The sequence below is a fragment of the Protomyctophum parallelum genome (assembly GCF_964188405.1).
Source record: "Protomyctophum parallelum genome assembly, chromosome: 8".
Lineage (NCBI taxonomy): Eukaryota > Metazoa > Chordata > Actinopteri > Myctophiformes > Myctophidae > Protomyctophum > Protomyctophum parallelum.
The window spans coordinates 14,427,436-14,449,122 of record NC_139703.1 but is presented as its reverse complement, the minus strand read 5'-3'; the positions used below and the strand labels follow the sequence as shown (position 1 = coordinate 14,449,122).

Genomic DNA, 21,687 nt, shown 5'->3' with positions numbered 1-21,687 from the left:
TGATACTATTTGATGACTGACATTCCTCAGCACATGAGTATGGAAGGTCTCTTCTGCCTTCCACCCCTGACCAACTAAGAAATAAGAATAAGAATGAAAACTGAAAGAAAGAAACTGAGAATGGAAGGCCCAGTGCTATACTCCGAGGCCAGAGCCACTGCTTTAGCCAGAATCCTGTCGCCTGATGCGAGAAACATTGTCTTTGCCTTCACAAAAACTTCACTTGTCGTATTGCTGTCTGGGTCTGCCACTTGCCTACAGAGAAATAGCTGCTTAATAACTATACTGAGAGTGCCGGTGTACTAAACTCACAAAACATATTAACAGACTTATTTACTTCTCTTGCTAGGACATTACATTCAGACACATTAGCATACGCCGTACAGTCATATAACTTTTAGGACCGACCACAATGGAAACAAGACACCAGGACCTTTTTGTGTTATCCTTTTAGCCTAAGGGCCTAGGGACCCATTACTTAGTGCCTTACGCCTTTGGACCACAAGTTCATGGGTTCGATCCCGGGCACTGCCAACTGAGCGTATGACTGTAGCACGGCTTGGGTGCGGCAAGTCGTGCAGGAAGTACTGGGAGCTGATGGTAGGTGTGACAATAAGCCACTCCAGACCTACAGTATACTTCTACTTCTTCTTAACCCTTATCCCTAAACGTCTTTGTCTAGTTCATATAGCCACACAACGTGTCCATGTAGATCGGCTAGTTGAACAATTTTTTTGTTTTTCAATAAACATAGTAAAAGAAAAGGCATAAAAAAAGTTTAGGGATAAGGGGTAAGGCACTGACGAAAAAAGGCTGGCTGTACATATGCTGATATGCTTGTGCTGTTTACATTTCCGACTAATAGAGTAGGCTATTCAATCAATCAATCAAAACTGAAGTAAGTTGAATAGACTATTGAATCAATAATCAATACATCAATAACCTAAAAGCAATATAAATTGTATTTCTGTTAAAGTTGCGATAACAGAGGACATAATGTTACTTTATACATAGGGGAGCACAGGGATTCAATATAGCAAATATTAAAAGGTTTTGAATTGGATTTATATTGTTTAAATAACCGTTAAGAAAGTAAATAACACTATTTGCTAAATGGAAATTTGTATTACATTATTTTTTGATAAGTGACTACATTTGGTGGATTTTCTTTAAATGATGTGGATCAACTAATACCCCTAACTTGGGGAACACTATAGGACCACCACTTTGTTTTAGACTGAGTCATATTTCTATGGCCCTATCCCCTATGCTTAAATGATTCCAATTGACATCCTGAAATATAGGTATAGGCCTATGTTTAAATTTGTCTATTTCATTTTGCATTGCCTTCCAGGACAACTTGAGTGAAAAGTGTCTCATGTTACCCCGCTATCCCCTACATTACTTACATACGCATACAGTATACAGTAGCCATTGATTGACACACACACACACACACACACACAAGCCCCTCCTCAGTCCTCACATCCTCGACCCCCACAAATCATTAGCAGCCTACTGAGCCTAGCAGTAACGCAGTTAAGGCCAGGAGGAAAGCATCAATTTTGTCATTTGGGAAGCTTTGAAAAACCTTTCCAGGTAAGGATATCGGTCATGTAAACTGTAACATCGTTTGTACGTAATGGTCTGCGCAATAACGTTACATATTGTAGCTAGTTTGCCCGTATTTTCCTCAAAGTGTGCTAATGCTCGCTAGGCAATAAAGCTAGCTGACCAGTACATTGTCATTCGCTTCCGTCTAGCTTGGGCTATCTGCTAGCTGCTTTGTGTTCAGTGTGGAATAACATAGTGTGTGTTACTAGTAATCGAAGTCACTTTGCCATCGACAGCGAATTATATTATTATATGCGCACACAGTCGTTTATTTGCACGGAATGTGTATGTAACGTGTAAGTTACTGTGATAACGATGTTTAACAACTACCCGCTGGAACAAACATACCAAGGAGCCGTCGGTGATGTCACAACCAAGCGTCGTGTAGCGGAAGTGTGAAAAGGGCCCTTAAACCATAGAGCCTTAAACCGCGCCGTTGTCTGTCACGAGACATTTGGGGGTATTTTATACTTTGAATAGCACGAGCCTTTTCTCCCGACGGTTAAACTAAATCTCGTAAACGCAATTTTCGTCTGACGGTACTCGTTAAACTGGTCGCGCGTCGCGTAAAATAAATGGATTCCGGTCGTTTGTGACGTCAGAGATTTATCCGTGGTAACCTCTGTATCCTAGGCTACTTACTGTTAGCTCTTAATGTAGCCAACTTAATTCTTAACGTACCCCTGCGAACAGCTGTTATTTGTTGTGCAGGTGTGTGGATGTTATTCATGTGTATGTAACACCGAATAAACGTAAAACCATGATGTAACTTGCTACAGAATAATCAACAATGCTAACCGGGGTGTGGATGAGAAAGGCAACGGAAATGTTTCACTTGGAAGGCAAAGTCCAGTGCTTACGTCTATTACACCCATTAATTAACACGATATGGCTGATATATTCATCGTCGCCATGAGCATCTCTGCCTCTGTAACAGATAAATAATAAATAATATTCTATCACTACTACTGGTCACAATATATGTGGCACCAACAACACAGTTGGTTCAACAGCATTACTAGGTTTTAGGGTTGCCAAATGACCCAGTTGGGATACAACATTGAAGAAAAAAAAATATATGTATGTATATATATATATATATATATATATATATATATATATATATCCCTTTATTAATAAGGGACACGTATTGTTCCTTATTTTGGAGAATCAATCCATCACTGGCCTCAGTTACATGCACAAAATGTATTCAGAATGAATGAATTCATTCCGAACCCAACTGTTTACATGGAACCTGAATACAAGTATTCCTATTTCTCAATTGTTTACAATCATGACCAAAGCATTCATTCGGAATATAACTTTTGACTATAGAGATGGCCAACCCATAACCGTTATCCCTTAAGAAATGAATAACCGACAAACACTAAGAGCTATTATCTGATAAAATAAAAATATATTTTGAAGCACAGTCCCTGCAACCACACGCGACCTCCACCCAAAACAACCCAGAACTAAAAAACACAGCATCCCATACACTGCAATTGGCAATGGCACTATCACTGTAATTCGCAGATGGGTTTGTAAATAGCGCATTTTATTATGGGGAAAAAAAACTGGTGTATTTGTATTTTTCTAATGGGTAAAATAGCGCATTTCTGCGCACATAAAATGTCTCCAATTGGCCATCCCTGCTTGGACATGGGCATAAAGCACTATAGTCTACTAAGGGCAGACATGTGTAAAATGATACATGTATTCCAAACTCCCAGTAGCATTCAGAATAAAGTGTTTATATGGTGATCTATAACGATTCAAACGGTATATACCACCCCTCCAGACCAGAATGAAAATTCATTCGGAATGGGATATTCTATTCCAATTGAGGTGTTTACATGAGCATTTTTATTCTGATAACTGGAATGAATCCATTCATTCCGAATGAATTTCTGCATGCAAATGGGGCCACTGTGTCATCTTACAAGTTCAAACAGCTCATCCTAAGGGCCTATTTTAGAGCCGAATAAAAGTCGGTGCTGTAGAGCCTACAATGTGACGTCATTTGAGGTTCGGGGGGGGGGGGGGGGGGGGGTACCGTCCTAAAGTCGTATTTCTGACGAGCCAAAATCATTTCGGTTTTCGGCACTACAGCGCCGAAACAGCGGTAAAATAGGAGTATGAATCGGCCCTAATATGTAAGGTGAAGCTGAGGTGGTTAATCACCCTGAAGGTGAATTATATCCCGACAATGACCGCCTAGCCAGATATTATCCCGCTTATTACATGGCTACCTAACATAAATTAATGAATTTACCCAAAACACAACAAAAAAAGTATTCCAAGTGTTGCGCTGGTTGTGTCTGCCCAGCTGCAGGGCTGGAGCACTGTCGGAAAATAAGGAAGTGAGTTGATCAAATAGAATCCATTTTCGGGTACTGCTTTGTCTATTTCTTACTCTGTTTTCAAAAACATTTTTGAGAGCAATGTTTAGCTATAAATGACATTGTGTGTCACAGTGTGTGTGTGTGTGTGTGTGTGTTTAAATGGCTGTCATGTTGGAAACAGCAGTAAATCAAGCTTGGTCCGACGGTTGGGAATAGTTTTACTGGTGTTAAGTTTAGGTATAGGGTTAGGTTTAGGCATAGTTTAAGCATAATTTACTTTAGGTATACCAGGCCGTGCAGTTCCGCCGGCTGTACGCCCGGGGCGAGTTGGTAAAGGGGCGAGTCGTTTGGTATTCTATTCTCACAACCATGTCTTTTATTTTACTTTGCAATAAGGGACACCAGGCTGCGTGTCTGTATTTGAATTTCAGGTAGTTGGCAACCCTACTTGCAGCCTATTATCACTTCCAGGTCAACCCATTAGAGCAGATACCACAAGACAAACCTGTAGAACTTCTGGTCACACAACAACCATTTCTGGATCACAAGGTCCAGGAATGGCCTGCACATTTCCCACAAATTTCCAGTTACCCACCCACCCAGTTATTATTATTATTATTGTTCATTCACAGTGCTGCTCCACTTAGTTGTTCACCTTCTATCCTAACCTGAGTCATTTCATGTCATGTTTTTGTCAAGCTATGGCAGCAATTAGGAAAAAGCTGGTCATAGTGGGAGATGGAGCCTGTGGGAAGACCTGTCTACTCATTGTGTTCAGTAAGGACCAGTTCCCAGAGGTCTACGTGCCTACAGTTTTTGAGAACTATGTCGCTGACATTGAAGTGGATAGCAAACAGGTACAAACCATTTTCAAAAGAACATTTCACAACAGTGAATTTCAACAGTAATTTTGACCATCAAACCACTTTGGACACAGACACACAGAGAAATCAACATATTGTGTACCATAAATAATTCCTGGGCTGAAGATAAAGTAATAATGTGTTACGTTGGTGAAATGTTGGAAAAATGGTGAAATGTTGAGTGTTGTTAACTGATGTTATTATTTTTGGTAGGTTGAGCTAGCGCTTTGGGATACAGCCGGTCAAGAGGACTATGACAGGCTGCGTCCTCTTTCTTACCCAGATACAGATGTCATTCTGATGTGCTTCTCCATTGATAGCCCGGACAGTCTTGGTAAGCAAATTTCAAATCCATGGGCACTGATCATCTATAAATGCACAGAATCACTATGTGTCTGTCTGTCAGCCTTCAAACTTGGCGTGTGTTGCCGAGGACCAAGGGTGTGTTTTGCCGAGTGGGAATTCAGTTGAAGAGGCGGTTGAAGAAACTCCTAAAATCTCTGTATGTTTGTCTGACTATGTATCTGTCCGTCTCATTTATTGCCTATGTATCTGTCCGTCTCATTTATTGCCCATATATGGAGATCTTTTATCCCCCCCCCCCCCACACACACACACACACACACTGACATCATGAGAAATGAGTTCCCTAAAGGCATTGTTCCTGACAGTCATCGGCTTAGTATTTTATCATTTTACTTTATAAGTTTATTGTTCATATTCAACCCTGGAAAATTATAAGCAAATTCACAGAATCTTTCAGATTCAACTAACTGTGCTGATAAAGTAAGAAGTAACCAGATAAATAAACCTTTAACTGAAATTGTGACAATTTTTCATTAGCTGTATGAAACCAGAATTAGTTTTCATGCACACGCAAAATATGAACACACACACACACACACACAGCATATGCACACAATAACAGGCATGTTAACATTAGTTATCATTGTCTTGTCAGATATTGGTAATCTGAGGTGAACTGGTTCTTTGTACATTGTGTGTGTCCACCCATTCATTGTTTTAATTCATAGTAAACCAAAACATTAGTGTTAGTTTGTGATACCTAAACATGTAACCCCACCCGAAAACTGTTTTGTCTGCTCTCACTGACACTGATGTTTTCCTTTCCCCCCCTTGTTTAGAGAACATCCCAGAGAAGTGGACCCCAGAAGTCAAACACTTTTGCCCTAATGTTCCCATTATCTTGGTGGGAAATAAAAAGGACCTGCGCAATGATGAGCACACCCGTAGGGAGCTGGCCAAAATGAAGCAGGTAAACTGATGTAGAGCCATATGAAAGCCGTGTTAATGGAATCGCGGAAATGACCAATAAAAATGGAATTGGAATAAAACGCGGAATATTGCGGAATTGGCCCTAATCTGGGCTGAAATTCAATTTTCGGGAGAAAATGGAACATTCAGTGGTCAGGTTTGTTCAGAAATCAAGTGAAGACAGCCGATTATTATATTTTGTCATAAATGCGCAAAAAAAGTACAACCACTCCACTCTCATTGAAAATCCGGTAGAGTACGGTTGTAAGGAGATGTATAGTTTAGCTGCGTGTCTCTGTAACACAGTGACACAGAGCACAACCTTAGAGTATATGAATAGAGAAGGCACCCAGAGGAAACACTGAGGCGAAATGGACATAGTGGCCGAATGAAGGTATTGCAGTTGGCCCCAAACACATGAACGCGCTGGTCCGTTGACTATTATTGTGCACGTTCACGATGGACGCACGCTCGTGCGCGTTCAACGGCAGCGCGTTCATGTGTTTGGGGCCACTCACTATTGCAATCCATCCCAGAATGCACTCTGTTCCTACCCGGAAGGAGGAGTGAAATTGCCTCATGCGCTTTTGAGCAACTTAATGCAAGTGGATGGAAGGAGAACTCGGATGTCATCTCTATTCATATATACTCTAAGAGCACAACACGCTCTGCATGCTCCTCCCTCCCTCCCAGTTCCACACACACGGAGTAAGGAGAGAGAGGAGTAGAGGACCAGGGCTAGGAGTAATACTAACCTTGTAATCATAAGCATTGCTGTTTTCATCTTGCATTAACAAAAATAAAATCCACACTGAGAGGGACAGAAGGTGTAACAGTGGTAGACCTACAAGGCTACATTAGCCAACGCTAGCTCCTATGCTAACGCTGCAAACTTACAGCAGCTGTAAACGGTTCTTTGATTGTGTGTGTGTGTGTGTGCGCGTGGGTGCGTGTTTGTGTGCGTGCATGCGAGCCAACTGAATGTTTTCTAAAAGGACAACTTTTTCCCCCATCCTGACCAGCCTATTATTATTATTATTGCATTTTGGCTATGTGCAATAACTAACTGCAAGCCAATGAAGAATGAACCAATCAGTAGCATTTGTCTTAATTTCTAATTCATATTTATTTAGTTGACAACAATTTAACTGTAGGCCAGTGTTTTGAGACATACAAGGCTATTGTCTTGTATTGCTATAAAATTATGATCTTGAAAGTGGCAAATTTCAGTGGTGGAGTAAAAACAACAAGGTCACATGGCTTTGGGGAGTTTGGGCAGCAGATCTACAAGCTCTCAACATGTCATGCTGCAATGTGCTGTGGGCTTGTAGATCACCAATTTGGTTTTTTGATTTTTTTTCCCCTGATTAAAAGAAATAATGTTTTAAGCCTGTGCCTGCACTTTATACAGCACTATGTTCCATATTCATATACATGTTTGCACTTTAATTAAATTAAAGCTGCATTTGATTTGGGGGGGGGGGGGGTGTTGTTACTGAAAACGATGTTGGTGCTTCTTGCACTAACTTTTTATAAGCAATAAATGTTCTCCAATGCATTTAAAGGAATTATTGTGTTACTGTAAAAAAAATAATTACTTAAATTAATATCGGTAATATCGGGCCTTTTGATTCTCCACTAATCGGTAATCGGAAATATCAGCCAAAAACTATATCAGTCGATCACTAATTATTATTTTTCCGGTAAAAAATTGCATAAAAAGCAAAATACCGAATTCAGAAATATTAAAATGGAAAAAACTTAATTTGGGAAAAAATTAAACGGAATTGGGAAAAAATAAAACGCATTTCATATGGCTCTAACTGATGTTAGAACACAATTACACACAGTTCTTTGTAGTTAATGTGCATAGATAGATAAAGGTAAAATACTGCAACTTTAACATGAATGTCATCGAGAGATTGCAATGGTGAATAACATAGCAGTCCCACTGGGATTTCTTGACAGCATAGTGAGTAGGCTAAGAACAGGGATTGTCTTCTGCTCGGTTTCTCTATATCCAGCAGCAATAATGCATTACAGACACAGAAGACAGGAGGCTGGCTACTTCTAATTATCTCTCCTCAGCCCCCCCCCCCCCCCCCCCATTAATTCGCTAATAGTTACTTATCAGTCTGTCTGTTTTTCACTCGCTTCAAGCTAACTCACACGCCCACAGTACATCAAGGCGGTCCATTTAAGCAGTCACTATTCTGTGTTCACTTTACATGCTAGCTGAGACGGTAGTTGTTCAGATGTCGTCATTCAAATTCCCTCCACCCCTGCGGCCTCCTCCCAGTGGCATTTAGTTCTGCAATGGGTGATTCTGTGATTTATGGATTGTACTATGATGTATCTAGTTCTGTAATGGTTGATAATGTGATTTATGGATTGTTCTATATGTGATATGTATCCAAGTGGTATATGGCATACATCGTCATTGAAAGTTGTTCATATAATAATGTCTTATGCTCTGCTCTGGGGGGGTTGTGATCTCAGATTCTGTATGTTGCTCACTATGCTCAGGCTATCTGTAATATCACATGAGCAGAACCACACCGCCAAAAACTAAATGCAAACACACTGGTCTGATGAACCCATTCTGACCTGAGATCAGATTATAAAAATGTCAGTCGTTCTTCGATAAAAAAAAAAATAGCAGACCTACAAGCTCGTATCGCGCCACTCGGTGGCGCGATATGAGCTTGTAGATCTGCTATTTTTCAATAGCTAAAGCATAACATGATGCCAACACCAAAATGGGTGCCCGTTCAGAATGGGTTAATGAAATACAGTAATGTGTAATGTATGTATTATAATGTATTTAATTTGTTTTAATATAGGAACCTGTGAAACCAGAGGAGGGCCGTGATATGGCAAACAGAATCAGTGCCTTTGGATACATGGAGTGCTCTGCAAAAACAAAGGATGGTGTGAGGGAAGTTTTTGAGATGGCCACCAGGGCGGCACTACAGGCTCGGAGAGGAAAGAATAAGAATAAATGTCTTCTACTGTAAACGGAGGCATGAGGACTGCTTCCTGCACGGGTCTAAGGGGAGGGAAAGATTAGGTAAAACTCTCCCTGGACACACCCACAAAAGACTGTGCTCACAAGTTTTTACTAAAGGTGTAATGCTTTTACCCTTTCTTTTTTTTCTTCGTCTTAAGCAAAAGTAGTCAGGTTTTTTGTCAGTATTCAATTTTGAGGTTATAGAAAATGCTTTTTTATACTTTAACATGAGTAAATCTGCCATATTGAAACCTTACTTTACGTGAACACATACTATGTTATCTGAGAGGTCAGCAATGGGCCTATTGTCAAAGTCATACAGTACTTGCCAACTACAGTGCTGAAGTCCTGCCTGCTGATCTAAAGAATGTTTCCACAGCCAATTGTTGTGAGGTACCTATACACTGTGACCCATATTCCTTTAATTATTTGAAGAAACACTTGTGTACATCAAGCCCAACATTTCTTATGTGCTTCAGATATAAACCCTATGTGCATTATGAACCCATGCACAAATGCAATCTGAAAAGACTGGAAACTCATTTTGTTAAAACACAATGAAAACTCTTGGTGTTTGTGTAATAAATAACTTTGTAAGAATCGGAATATACTTCTATCACTTGCTTGATGAGGAATTAAATGTTTAAGGATGCAAAAATGTTTACAAATGGTGTTAAATGGGTTAAGTATTTTAACCCATTTAACATACAGTACATTGCATACACACAATTGTATGGATAGTTGTCCTTTGGTATTTGCTATTAAGAACGCCATAATGTCATTGGTATTGTATACATTTTTCTTGGGGCATTTAGTAACAGTTAAGTGTTGGCCCTATTGTATATGCATTACAATTACTAGAGCTTGATATATTATATGCAATTAATTGCGACTGCAGGTTGCATTTACTATTAAAACGTGCATTTCCAGTCAGTCCATCCATCACCCCATGTCTCCATTATGGTCATGCCTCGTGACATCAGGGATAGAGATCCCCGATATCAATATTGGCCAGCAACTCTACATCTGTCCTCAAACCCTTGGATCTCCATATTTGAAGCAGACCTGTTCCGACATTCCATATGTTGATCCTTTTATAAGCCAGCTGTGATTTCTCATTGCTGAGCAGGATCAGTTTTTATGTCAGATTTTCAAGTCATCCTCAAGAGAATGATAATATTTATAAAACGTCAGATATCCCACTCATAACCAAAAATTGCATTATAAAACAAAATTCCAGAGGATTAATATCAGCAGATTTTCCCTTAAATTGTGTATTACAGCTTGAACAATAAGCACACTAGCTTTACTCTTACAGCATGGCTTTGTGAAAATGGATGATTATCGTGCAATAGAGGCGGAACTACTAGCAGCTTTACGTTTGTTGATAGCAAACATTCAAGTAGATTATCCAGACTCAATTATGACTGCATTTTACACAAATAGTGTTCATGTACAGTATATGAGCAGTATGCAAACACATTGATTAAGAACACACACACTGAATAACCAAACTATACAGTAAAATATACTGTATGTGCAAATTAATTTAGCCTGTTAAAAAATATATATATTCTGGATCAAGCATATTGCTATACTTGTCAAAGGCAAGCCATATAACTACTGAACAAAGGTGTTAAGTTCTGACATGTACAAAAACCTGTGTGGAAATACAGGATTGTGCACCATAACATTACACCTGGGGATCTATAAAGACGGTGGCCCAAAACACAGGAGTGGAGATCCTTTCTTTGTAGCTGCCCTACATGCCAGCCGAACGATGGAGCAACTGGTAAGGTAGCAACGCGCAGTGTTGTTAGTTGTGGCAAACTGGATTCCATGAGTTGCTGGAATCCTAATGATAAAGTAAAGAGCTAAGATCAGAATGTCACTGGTGCTTCTTGGCTGGTACACGAGTGCGCCCAATAAGCAGTGGAAGTAGAGCAAGCCCTATTAGTCCCATTGCCACTAAAGGCCTGTAATAGATCCAACCAACTGCAATGGTGAGAAGTGTAAGAGAGCAGGACACACACAGGGCAAAGAGTTTCAGCCCCAAGGAAACAAGATCTCTCAAAATGGGGATCCAATCCACTGCAGAAAGATAAGGAAAATGGGTAAAGTAAATACATCATATCCAGGGATTCAATCAATTGTACAATATGCCTATATCATACAACAGTCATTAGTAGTTACCCAGTGTGTAGATAATGCGCATGGTCAAACTGATGCCAAGGCACATTAGTGCCCAGCCTGCAGCCCTGAGTCCCCATGTTATCATGGAATTATGCTGGTGCTCCTTTTCAAATACCTCCTGTCCACGGAAATATAGCCAAAGCCATAATCAGAACCAATGTGTTTCTAACACTATCATGGCATTATCCTTGCATCATGATATGATTATCTATAGGATGTAATATATATTTGCCTAAAAGCAATAACTAAATAACAATTAAATGCACACCAACCTGGGCTGTAAGTTCCTGCATGTACAACAACTCCAGGGTGTATCCTGACTTGGTCTTAAATGGAGCGAGATACTCCCCTTTCTGCATGGCCACCACACTGACCTGGAGTATGACAAGGATTCAGAGATTATCTGTATCTAATAAAAAATAATTAATAGACCAACAGCTCACTCACTTTATTTTATACATCCTTTATGTATACTGAAATCACATTACTTTGGCAAACATCCTGGATAATAATAATTGAATAATTCATATAAATTCATGCACTGAATGCAAAGATGCATTCAATTCCCAAACTGAAAGTCAATGAGGCAAAAGATGACCATGTCATTTAAAATACTTACCGTTAGGGCTGGGCCAGGCCAAGACCCCTCTCCACTGAGTCCAGCAAAGGAGAAGCTCACACGGACATCTCCCACCTTACACAAAATGATTTATTGTATACATACACCATTAGAGAATACACACTATACAGCTATTGCTAGTAAAACAAAGAATATGCAGTATGTTCAAGAATCTGAATGAATGTGGAGTCTTTGTTTGTGTCTCTAAACAGCAATTCTCACCTCTGGTCTGTGTGGGTTTGGGGTGTGATAGAAATATTCACCATCAATAGTGAGAAAGGAATCAAAATCAGGTGGAGGGAGATCCTTCAGGTTCAATGTCTGGAAGTCGTTAATTTGCTCCACCAGCCCTATTGTAAATTCATATCAATCAGTGGTTGAAATATAATAAAATGCATGAATATAAAAGTATATTTTAAACAAACAAACATGTTTCTATCAAACACTCAGACTGATACCTTTAGACAGAATAAAAGGCCCAGCTTGGACTTCAGGAGCCACTACTGTCACACTCTCAACCGCCATGTCACTAATTAATTACAAAGAGAACATAAAAAATAAAACAACATGGATCAAATATAAAATTGTTTAAAAAAGGGGGGAGGGGGGCTGGGAGTACTGTATACCTTGGGTTGATGTGTCCAATCTCCCTGTCAAAGTTCCTACTGTTGATCAATTCAGAGTTCCATTCTGTGTCTGAAGACAGGAAATTATGCTCAGTCACACATTGCGCATCAATCCACTTTATATAGAAATAGATAATGATATATTATGCAATGTTCTAATGTGATGGTATATTGGAGATGACTATTGGTGCTTTCAGAATCTATTTGTAGTTTTGTACACAATCACATTTTGGGAAACGATTATTATTAAGGTGGATACCGTATATGATGGCAAAACCAGTATAGGCACTAATAAGTAGACACTATCTACTACAATTAAAATTCCTGATATATCACAATATTATATTCATAATTATAAATCAGCCTGCTCTAGGAAAAGTTCATAAACAACTCACTGTATGTGTACGTCGTCTCAGTTTTGGTTTCACCATCCTCTTGGTAGTCCCTGCAAATAACCATGCAACAGTCATGATATCATTCTTTCTGGCAAAAAGCAGCCTGAGTAATACATGGTTGTGCGCCGGTGTCATGCAAACTGCACCGGCGACTGATTTGCACCGCCAACACGTTAGACTGAGCAGGGGTTTTCAACAGTTGCCCTGTGGACCACAAGGTATTGCATGTGGTCCCTGAACATGCATTTAGTAAGTGAAGATTTAGTATTTTCTTCCACGAAACGTTTGTGCACTGTTCCAAGGAAGTGTGTCAAATGTTTTCAGTTAATGGGAAGGCAGAGGTTAAGAAATTCCACAGAAAAGGGAGTTAGAATCTCAAGAAGGGTAAGTGTACCAGCTTGCCTGATTGAGTCATCATTATAATGTGCTCATATAATCATGTCATCATGTGTCTGCTCTATCAGTACTGTAACCAGTGGGATAGGGTTCTCAACCACCATCTCATATCACTCGTACAGTATATTTCAGTTAAATAATGCCTGGACTTGATATAATTTGTTGCACGTAGTATCAAGCCTTTAACAGTCATGATTTAATTTCAATCTTTTTACTAGCTATTAATTCAAATAGTTTCTGGCTTGTACTGGGAGCTGATGGTAGGTGTTCCATCTCCCAGAGGTCTAGTGCATGAAATGGGGATAGACTCCTGCACCCTGGCTGATACAGACAATAAGCCTCTCTGACTTACTTACTGAGTTTCTTACATTTTATACATTGCATAGAAAGTGTTACGAAAGCAAGTGTAATCTTAGCCCATATCCCATCCCAACACAACAGTGGTCCTCAGGTTGATTCTTCATCCCATCCCAACACAACAGTGGTCCTCAGGTTGATTCTTCAGAGTGGTGGTCCCTGGTTCACAATCAGTTAAAAACCCCTGCGTTAATAGTTCCGCCCAGGCGCCCACACTCCCATTAGCCAATTTTAATATAGGATGCAAAAACAAGTCCAGAATTAGTTTCCTTTGTGGTCCTCAGAAAAATACATACAACACACATCAAAACACAACAAATATATATTAAAAAAAAACCTGACTAAAACTTCTAAACTCCCTACTTCAGACTGGAACCTTTTCCAACAGCCATGCTTTTGTTCACTGTTTCGTTTTTTTTTCCATGTGAAAAAATGTAATGGGCAATCACCATTTAGAGCAGGCCCCACCCTGTTAACGCAGGGGTCAAGGTCAACCTGGACTTACTTGCTCTCTTGGTACTCCACCCACTGATACATCTCCACCTGTCTCCTCAGCTTCACAGCTTGCACCACCACTCTGTAGTTGGGGTCATGTAAGGGCTGGGCAGATATACGTCAAGTTAGTAAGACAAAGAAAATGACATCAGGAAGACATGGCTGATGACAAAGGCGTGAAAACAGGAATGTGCAACACAAAGTATTGAAACTGCCGCAAAGGGATGAGGCACAGCCAGCCACCCATAGCCTATACCTGTGAGGTATGCAGCAACGCAGACAGGTGAATTAAGCGGTGGTTGTTCTGGTAGTCCAAGCTGAATGATGGGTCCAGGGAAACAACCTGAGACAGTCCTTCATCCAAAGCAACTGCAGTTTTCAGTGCCCTGCCCTACCCACAGCAAATCCAGTGTGTTAATTCAACTTTTCTTGAACCCTTGCAGATCCATTGGTTTTTTTTTCAGAGTAAACACTCCACATTTTACTGTGATAGCACATACTGAGATATTTGAGACAATTAACACATACTAGATTATTATTGAATACGACAATTCATGCTTAATTTATAATGTGTTAATATTACAGATATTATAGTACTTAAACAATATTACTAAAGCTCTTATGAATTTCCCACCTCATTGGTGAAGAGAACATAAAATGATAAGAAGAATAACGCAACGCCAACGACCGTTCCCCCAGCAGTTTCACTCAAACGTTCAAGAAATCCAGGATTGGATTTACTCGATATGCGTGTATGTCCATCTCTCTCCGCACCTGAGAACTGAGACAAACATGGGAAAAATATAGCATTTTCATTTACTTTTCATGAACAGTAAAAGATGCTTGATTATGATAAGAAGTAAGAACCAATATGTAATTATTTGTAAAGACTTTGTTATCAACACAGAAACCCTTTGAAATCAATCCCAAATAGTGAACACTGACCTATCATATTGCAACACATTACAATAGCAATAATGGTAATGAGTTTAAAAAGCAGGTGGCTATAGCGCACATCCAGTTCCTGTCTGGTGCTGGACTAAGGTAAGTAGCCTACAGTGAAGAGAGGAGAGTCCGCACACAGGTTTGCTTCGATGGTGTTTTATTTTATTTAAAACACCCTAATACAAGACACTAATGGTAATGAAGCTCCTGAGTCCTGCCTGGCTGCCTCCTGCATCGTTTTCAACTCAATTGAACTTATTATGGGACTTGTTTCGCTCTCCAAATCAAAGTTCCCTCGAGCTAGGTCTAGGCCTAGGGAGTAAACTTCGAATTTAGTTGAAAAAGTTTAAAAATCAGACGAGTTCCGCTAGCTTTCAATTTTAATCGGACTCAAATATTAGGTATGAAGTCGAATGCATCCCAGGCGAGTCCCTAGCCCTACAAGCAGAACCCAATGCTACTGAAGTTTCTGACATTTTTGTGTCTCAGGGTCAGCCCGGTTCGGTTCGGATTGGGCTGACCCAGGGGGTTCCGAGAGGGGCTAGCGAGTCCCTATAGCTCTGATCCATAGCATTACTGCTTCTATGATTCTGCCCTGAAGCAGTAACATTTCAAAACGGGTCAACCAAAAGGAAATGAGTAGGCCTACACTACTAAAGTAATTAGGCTATTAGTGTCTGATTACTTTTTAAGAAATATTTGCGTCCATGTCAATGGCGCGAGACGAGTCAAATATGAATAACAAAATAATAAGGCAGGAAAATGCGACGCGGTGTTAAATATTAGATAATTAAGTAAGCAACTAACTTACTGGTGGTTCCGACATGTCTCGTACCGGTAAAACGTCCCGTCAAACTGAAAAGTTAGATTTATTGCAGGAAAGTTGCATACATTCTTACACGGTCACACCTCCAGCAGTTAGCAGCAGTGCCACTGTGCCAGTGGGTGTACCTCCTTTTACGACCTGATGCAACACAATACGTTTCCCTTTCTTGGAATGCTGGGTAATGTAGTTGTACGACGTACGCAATAAGAGGATTCTTGGATGTAGCCTACTACACAATAAATAATTCACAAAATAGAGCTTCATGTTATTGTAATTAGAATAATACAATCAAGCTTGTTCCAAAGAGGTTGTCAAGTTATTTGCACAGCCCACCTTTTGGCAATGACAATTGGCAAGTGGGCTACTACTACTATAACCTTTCTGTCTGGACACATTTTAAGCACCATATCAATGCTAAGAGGATTATTATAGATGAAACAAGCCTATACTGTCACTAGTGATCACTGATCACCTTTGCGGCTGTGCCCCTCTGTATGTATCTCTCTCACCTCCAAACAGGCCTGGTGTGAATATACACATGCATGTTGTGCGTGTGAGTGTACAGTACGCTGTACTGACAAACTATTAATTACAGAAGGCTGCAGGATTAGGATGGAAGAGTATGATATTATAGTGCTTGGAACAGGACTTAAGGTAAGGGAACTTGCTATTTATAATGTTCATTATCATTACAAGAGTGTCCTTTGGAATTGGTCTTTGAAAGCAATATTTTGCCAATCACATTTAATACAACATAATTGGGTTTGACATAAGTCTTTTTTTGATTGATTGAAGTATTTATTAACAGTTTGTAGAATTACAGTACATTTCAAGCACAACTCAATACAAAAACTGTTAACTGTGAGTGGACGACCCAATAAAGCATTACACTTGTTTACAAGAGGGTCCACCTTGTTCACGTTTGTTTGGTTTGTAAATGACACAACAAATTGAACAGTTATCCACTTACATACCGCCCTCACTTACAGGAATGTGTCCTGTCTGGCTTATTGACTTTGGATGGAAAAAAGGTTCTTCACATGGATGTGAATCCATTCTATGGAGGAGGGAGTGCTACCATTTGTCCCCTTGAGCAGGTCTGTTCTCAAGCTCAGAAATGCACACAGCCCCCCTCGCTTAAAAAAGGAATGCATATTCATATGAGTTTTGAATTTCTGATTATGACTTGTGTTATGACTTGTTATAGCTGTACAAGAAGTTCAATGTTCCAGGTCCACCTAAAAGTATGGGACGCGGGAAAGAGTGGAATGTTGACCTCATCCCCAAATTCTTTCTGTCTAATGGTGAGGGCAGCATACAACTTTTACACTATACATGAGCTCTGTTTATTGACCCTTCACATGTTTTAACTTAACTCAGAGTGTAATAATGGACACCTAAGGATGTATATACATGACTCACATATATTTTTGTGTATGCTCAATACATGGCCTATTGTATTGACAGCTATTTTAAACGTCACAATAATTAATCGTACGGGCTTAGGATAATTGTGATTGTGATTAAAAAATTAAAAAAAACGATTCACTCATGTCCAAAAGAGATGTAGAGCTGAAAACATTGTTTTGTAATACAGTTTACATAGGTCCCGCAGCGCATGGATGATTAAAGAAAGAGTAGCTTTTATTTATTTCCAAAGAGATACTTTATACATTTTGTATATATGTATTATTTGGCTATTCTATTTTTGTGTTTTGAAAGGCAGTAACTGTTAAAATAAAGCCAACAAAGACATTTTGTGGGGAAAATACAATACAACCTTTAATACCCATGTGATTATATACATTCATAGTTTTGTGGAATAAATAAATGAGCATAATAATCATGATAATCGTGAAACTGTGATTATTTCTCTCAATATAATTGTACCACCAAAATGTATTATTCTTCCCAGCCCTAGCGCCTGAGCTTTCTTTTTTGGTGATTAACAAAATGTGTTTGTGTCAGGTCCGCTGGTCAAAATGTTGGTTCAAACTGAGGTCACAAGGTACATGGACTTCAAAATGATTGGAGGCATCTTTGTATACAAAGCAGGCAAACTTTACAACGTCCCTGCCACAGAAGCAGATGTCTACACTTCAGGTAAAACATCAATAACCTGTGAAGACAAATAACATCCTTAAGAATGATGCACATTAAGATTCTGTTTCTGATTCAATACTAGTCTGTATATTGTGTTTCAGATCTGCTCGGCATGTTTGACAAGAGGAGGTTCCGAAAACTACTGCTTTTCATAGAGAACTTTGAAGAGCATGAACCTCGGACATACATGGAAATGGATATTAAAAGAACCACCATGCGGGAGCTGTTTCAGCATTTTGACCTGGGACCAGATGTTGTGGAGTTCACAGGCCATACGTTAGCTTGGCATGGCAAAGAATCGTCAGTAAACATTTGTGCTCATTGTTACAAATGCACATTTTAACTACGATAAGTAAACAATTATAAATGTCAGATGTTTTACTATATTATGTGATCATATTTCCTCCTGATGCTGTGCCCGTGCCTTTATAGTTACCTGGATGAGCCATGCATTGACACCATCAAGAGGATAAAACTGTATGGTGAATCTCGGATCCGCTCAAATTCCAGCCCATACCTCTACCCCATCCATGGGCTTGGGGAGATACCACAGGGCTTTGCCAGGTTATACTAACACAATATTCATGTGCACAAATACACACAAGCAAACATGTATACGAATACACAGAATCAGTGTGGAGGTGGTGGTCGCTCATCTGAACTAGCTGAAATTCAAGTAAAAAAACATTTACCATCACACTATATTTTACACTTGGAAATATTTTTATTTGGCTAGGGACACCAAAACGAAGTAGGCCTATAAACTAGGAAAAGTGCCCCTCGAGGCACAGGTCTCCACCAGACCAAGTCAGGTTGTGGCCTCCTGGTGGCGCTATAATAGACCAATGTGAAAAGGGTGCCATTTCGTCTTACCCTTTGATGGCAATTGGATTATTTGAGGCATTTTGTTAGCCAATTAGGATGGAATATTAAATATCGGACAGATCCATCTTGGGCACATGAGTTTACAGATACTGTGTAACAATTTGTGGGATTTTTGGACAAAATCTGGAGGAGTAATAACAAAAAATGTGTTTTACAAAAGTCTGCCTCCTGGTGGCGCTATAAAAGGCAGATGTGAAAAATGCAGGTCAAAGGTTTGTCCTTGGCCAATGGCCTCTAGGGAGTGTGCAACATTTCATGCAGATCAGTGCAGTTATAGTTAAAAATGGTGAAAAGCTGCCTCATGGTCGCGCTATAACAGGCTGTTCTGGACAATTTGGGGCAGAGGTTGGCATCCAGGGAGTGTGTGTGCAAAGTTTGGCATCGACCTGGGTTAACGGTGCCAGAGATTAGCTGCTAACGGACGGACGGACGGACACACACACACACACACACACACACACACACACGGACGGACGGACGGACGGACGGACGGACGGAGAAAAAAACAAACTCTCTCCCCATGCCTTCGGCTTGGCTCAAACCCTTCTCAATTTGTTTTGCAGGCTGAGTGCCCGGTATGCCTCAGCTTATATGATGAACAGAGGAGTGGAAGACATTGTAATGGAGAATGGCAAAGTGACAGCTGTGAAATCAGAAGGGAAAGTAAGTGGAAAGAAGCAGTGAAGAAGCAGTTATGAATGGAAATATGCAAGGGTGTCTTTAGTTTTTTTTCATCTTCTCTAACAGCTGTTCCGGTGTAAACAGTTGATATGTGATCCCAGCTATGTGCCCAATCGTGTGAAGAAAGTGGGTAGTGGTGTCATACGGGTCATCTGTTTACTGAATCATCCAGTCAAACACACGCATGATGCCACTTCCTGTCAAATCATCATCCCCCAAAACCAAGTCAACAGGAAATCAGGTAGCCTATTTTTATACCGTCTGCAAAATGTTGAGAAAGGAGAGTGTACTGCATTCCAACTACATACTCAAGAATGGACATAGGTCAACATAGTCCTTAACCAGTACATGTCCATATAGGGGATAGTGATTTTCAGTCACTTGTCTGTCTTTGTATTATAGAAAATCCACCTCTTAAGCTTTATTCAAACTTCAAAGAAGGCAGATTTTTTTACAGGAACTGTAAAAAAGGAGGAAAAAAGTGAGACAGTATTTTATTCTCAAATTGAGTTCTGTCAGAGTGGCGGACTGGAGGAATTATGTGTTTGCGCGCGTGCATGTGTGCATGTGCACATGTGTGTTTAACTGGAAAGTAAACTTCACCCTCTTTTTCTTGTAGACATCTACATATCTGTGGTGTCATACAACCACAGTGTGGCTGCAGGAGGGATGTACATTGCCACAGTGAGCACAGCCATTGAAACCAACAACCCAGAGAAAGAGGTGCTACCTGGGATGGAGCTCCTTGAACCTATCAAGGAGAAGTAAGTAACTCTCTTCATACCTTCTTCTTATCAAATTTCCGTTCACTAAAAACTGCTTGATGTGACTTTATTTTGTCCACAGATTCTTTTCTGTTCATAGTGTTTTTGCTCCCAACGATGATGGCAGTAAGAGCCAGGTAAAGGGGTTCTTGTTTAAGTCAAGTGGCTGCATGAATATTATAGCATCTGACAGACCAAATTAATTGTACAACTATAAGTACTGATTTTTCTATATCTTCTTTTCTGGTTTGTAGATATTTGTGTCGTGCTCATTGGATGCAACAAGCTACTTTGACAATGACTGTGCAGACATTCAAGACATGTATCGCAGAATCACGGGAACAGAGGTCTGTTTTGATGCACGCAGAGACCAAATGGTGGAGTCGGATGATGACTGAGAAATGACAAATAAAGACATGATGGCATGACAGGATGTGATATAGATTAGAAGCCTACAATGTGTAGTCATCTTCTTCACACACTGGACATCTCTCATAATACTGCTAGATTAATTAAAACAAAAGAGAGAACACATCACTCCAGTCTTAGCTAGCGGAGTGATGTCTTAGGGGCAGCGGTGGCTCAGGGGTAGAGTGGCTGGATGGTAACCGTAAGGTTGCCAGTTCAAACCCGGGCTCCCACAGAGTTGTTGTCGAAGTGTACTTGAACAAAACACTGAACCCCTAATTGCCCCTGATGTGCTTGGTTGGTGCCTTGCATGGTTTCCGCCGCCATCGGTGTATGTGTGTGTGAATGGGTGAATGTAATGCAAAATCTCTGTAAAGCGCCTTGGATAAAGGCGCTATATAAAGGCACCATTTACCATTAGCTAGCAGCCTATCACAGATTTCACATAGGCTTTTTAAACAAGCCTATGGCACCATTTCTCTATGTTTCATTTAACCTTCTATGAAACTATGTTTGACTTAAGTTAAACCTTTTTGCTTGCTTTCTTTGTTAATGCAAATGCACCTGTTTTTAATGTTTCCTTTTTTTAGCTCTAATTTATCTTCATGTTTCATGTGAACAGTGCTGTACAATACTTTTGTTTAGTCTCCATGAGCAACAGTCATATGACAAAATTAGCCATCTGGCAGGGGTAGCAAACAGATTAGGAAGGTTTATCCATATGAAGGACAGTCTGCCACCTTCAGGAGATGATTATTACAGATTTGGGTCTAGGTCTGCCTCAGCCGTACTATAACGGTTTTGTATTAACTGTTTTTAACTTGTTGTACGACGACCTTGAGTGCCCTGAAAGGCACCTTATAAATAAAATGTATTCATATTATTGC

General features: G+C 40.0%; 3 protein-coding genes across 4 annotated transcripts; 2 read left to right on the top strand and 1 right to left on the bottom strand.

Moving 5' to 3' along the window:
• The first annotated feature begins 1,470 nt into the window (after positions 1-1,470).
• On the top strand, positions 1,471-9,713 carry LOC310863389 (transforming protein RhoA). The gene is made up of 5 exons (XM_083771689.1): positions 1,471-1,599; positions 4,659-4,816; positions 5,036-5,156; positions 5,968-6,098; positions 8,941-9,713. The coding sequence occupies exons 2-5, from the start codon at positions 4,661-4,663 to the stop codon at positions 9,112-9,114; spliced, it is 582 nt and encodes a 193-aa protein (XP_083627815.1). The 5' UTR covers positions 1,471-1,599; positions 4,659-4,660; the 3' UTR covers positions 9,115-9,713.
• Positions 9,714-9,857: 144 nt separating this feature from the next.
• On the bottom strand, positions 9,858-16,464 carry tmem43 (transmembrane protein 43). Its single transcript, XM_083771671.1, has 12 exons — positions 15,945-16,464; positions 14,823-14,969; positions 14,445-14,579; positions 14,199-14,293; positions 12,941-12,990; positions 12,546-12,615; positions 12,378-12,448; positions 12,142-12,269; positions 11,920-11,994; positions 11,573-11,674; positions 11,301-11,418; positions 9,858-11,198 (listed from the first exon to the last, which is right to left on the bottom strand). Exons 1-12 carry the CDS (start codon positions 15,957-15,959, stop codon positions 10,996-10,998), a joined length of 1,209 nt encoding a protein of 402 aa, XP_083627797.1. The 5' UTR covers positions 15,960-16,464; the 3' UTR covers positions 9,858-10,995.
• On the top strand, positions 15,225-21,226 carry LOC310863373 (rab GDP dissociation inhibitor beta). Of its 2 annotated transcripts, XM_083771667.1 has the most exons (12): positions 15,256-15,328; positions 16,555-16,613; positions 16,949-17,056; positions 17,167-17,263; positions 17,928-18,062; positions 18,164-18,362; positions 18,495-18,626; positions 19,511-19,610; positions 19,695-19,869; positions 20,248-20,392; positions 20,475-20,529; positions 20,647-21,226. In XM_083771667.1, exons 2-12 carry the CDS (start codon positions 16,572-16,574, stop codon positions 20,788-20,790), a joined length of 1,332 nt encoding a protein of 443 aa, XP_083627793.1. In that variant the 5' UTR covers positions 15,256-15,328; positions 16,555-16,571; the 3' UTR covers positions 20,791-21,226. The 2 variants fall into 2 exon arrangements, with proteins under 2 accessions (XP_083627794.1, XP_083627793.1); XM_083771668.1 differs by lacking the exon at positions 16,555-16,613 and having other exon boundaries at positions 15,225-15,272.
• The last annotated feature ends 461 nt before the right edge of the window (positions 21,227-21,687 follow it).

Bases quoted from the DNA above. Each gene is read 5' to 3' on its own strand.
- LOC310863373 (XM_083771667.1), top strand. From the start codon at position 16,572: ATGGAAGAGTATGATATTATAGTGCTTGGAACAGGACTTAAG. The intron at 17,264-17,927 runs GTGAGGGCAGCA...TGTTTGTGTCAG, and splicing joins CAAATTCTTTCTGTCTAATG to GTCCGCTGGTCAAAATGTTG. The intron at 20,393-20,474 runs GTAAGTAACTCT...TTTTGTCCACAG, and splicing joins CTTGAACCTATCAAGGAGAA to ATTCTTTTCTGTTCATAGTG.
- LOC310863389 (XM_083771689.1), top strand. From the start codon at position 4,661: ATGGCAGCAATTAGGAAAAAGCTGGTCATAGTGGGAGATGGAGCCTGT. The intron at 5,157-5,967 runs GTAAGCAAATTT...CCCCTTGTTTAG, and splicing joins TGATAGCCCGGACAGTCTTG to AGAACATCCCAGAGAAGTGG. The intron at 6,099-8,940 runs GTAAACTGATGT...GTTTTAATATAG, and splicing joins AGCTGGCCAAAATGAAGCAG to GAACCTGTGAAACCAGAGGA.
- tmem43 (XM_083771671.1), bottom strand. The intron at 14,294-14,444 runs GTATAGGCTATG...ATATCTGCCCAG, and splicing joins CGTTGCTGCATACCTCACAG to CCCTTACATGACCCCAACTA. The intron at 11,419-11,572 runs GTTGGTGTGCAT...TTCCGTGGACAG, and splicing joins TGCAGGAACTTACAGCCCAG to GAGGTATTTGAAAAGGAGCA.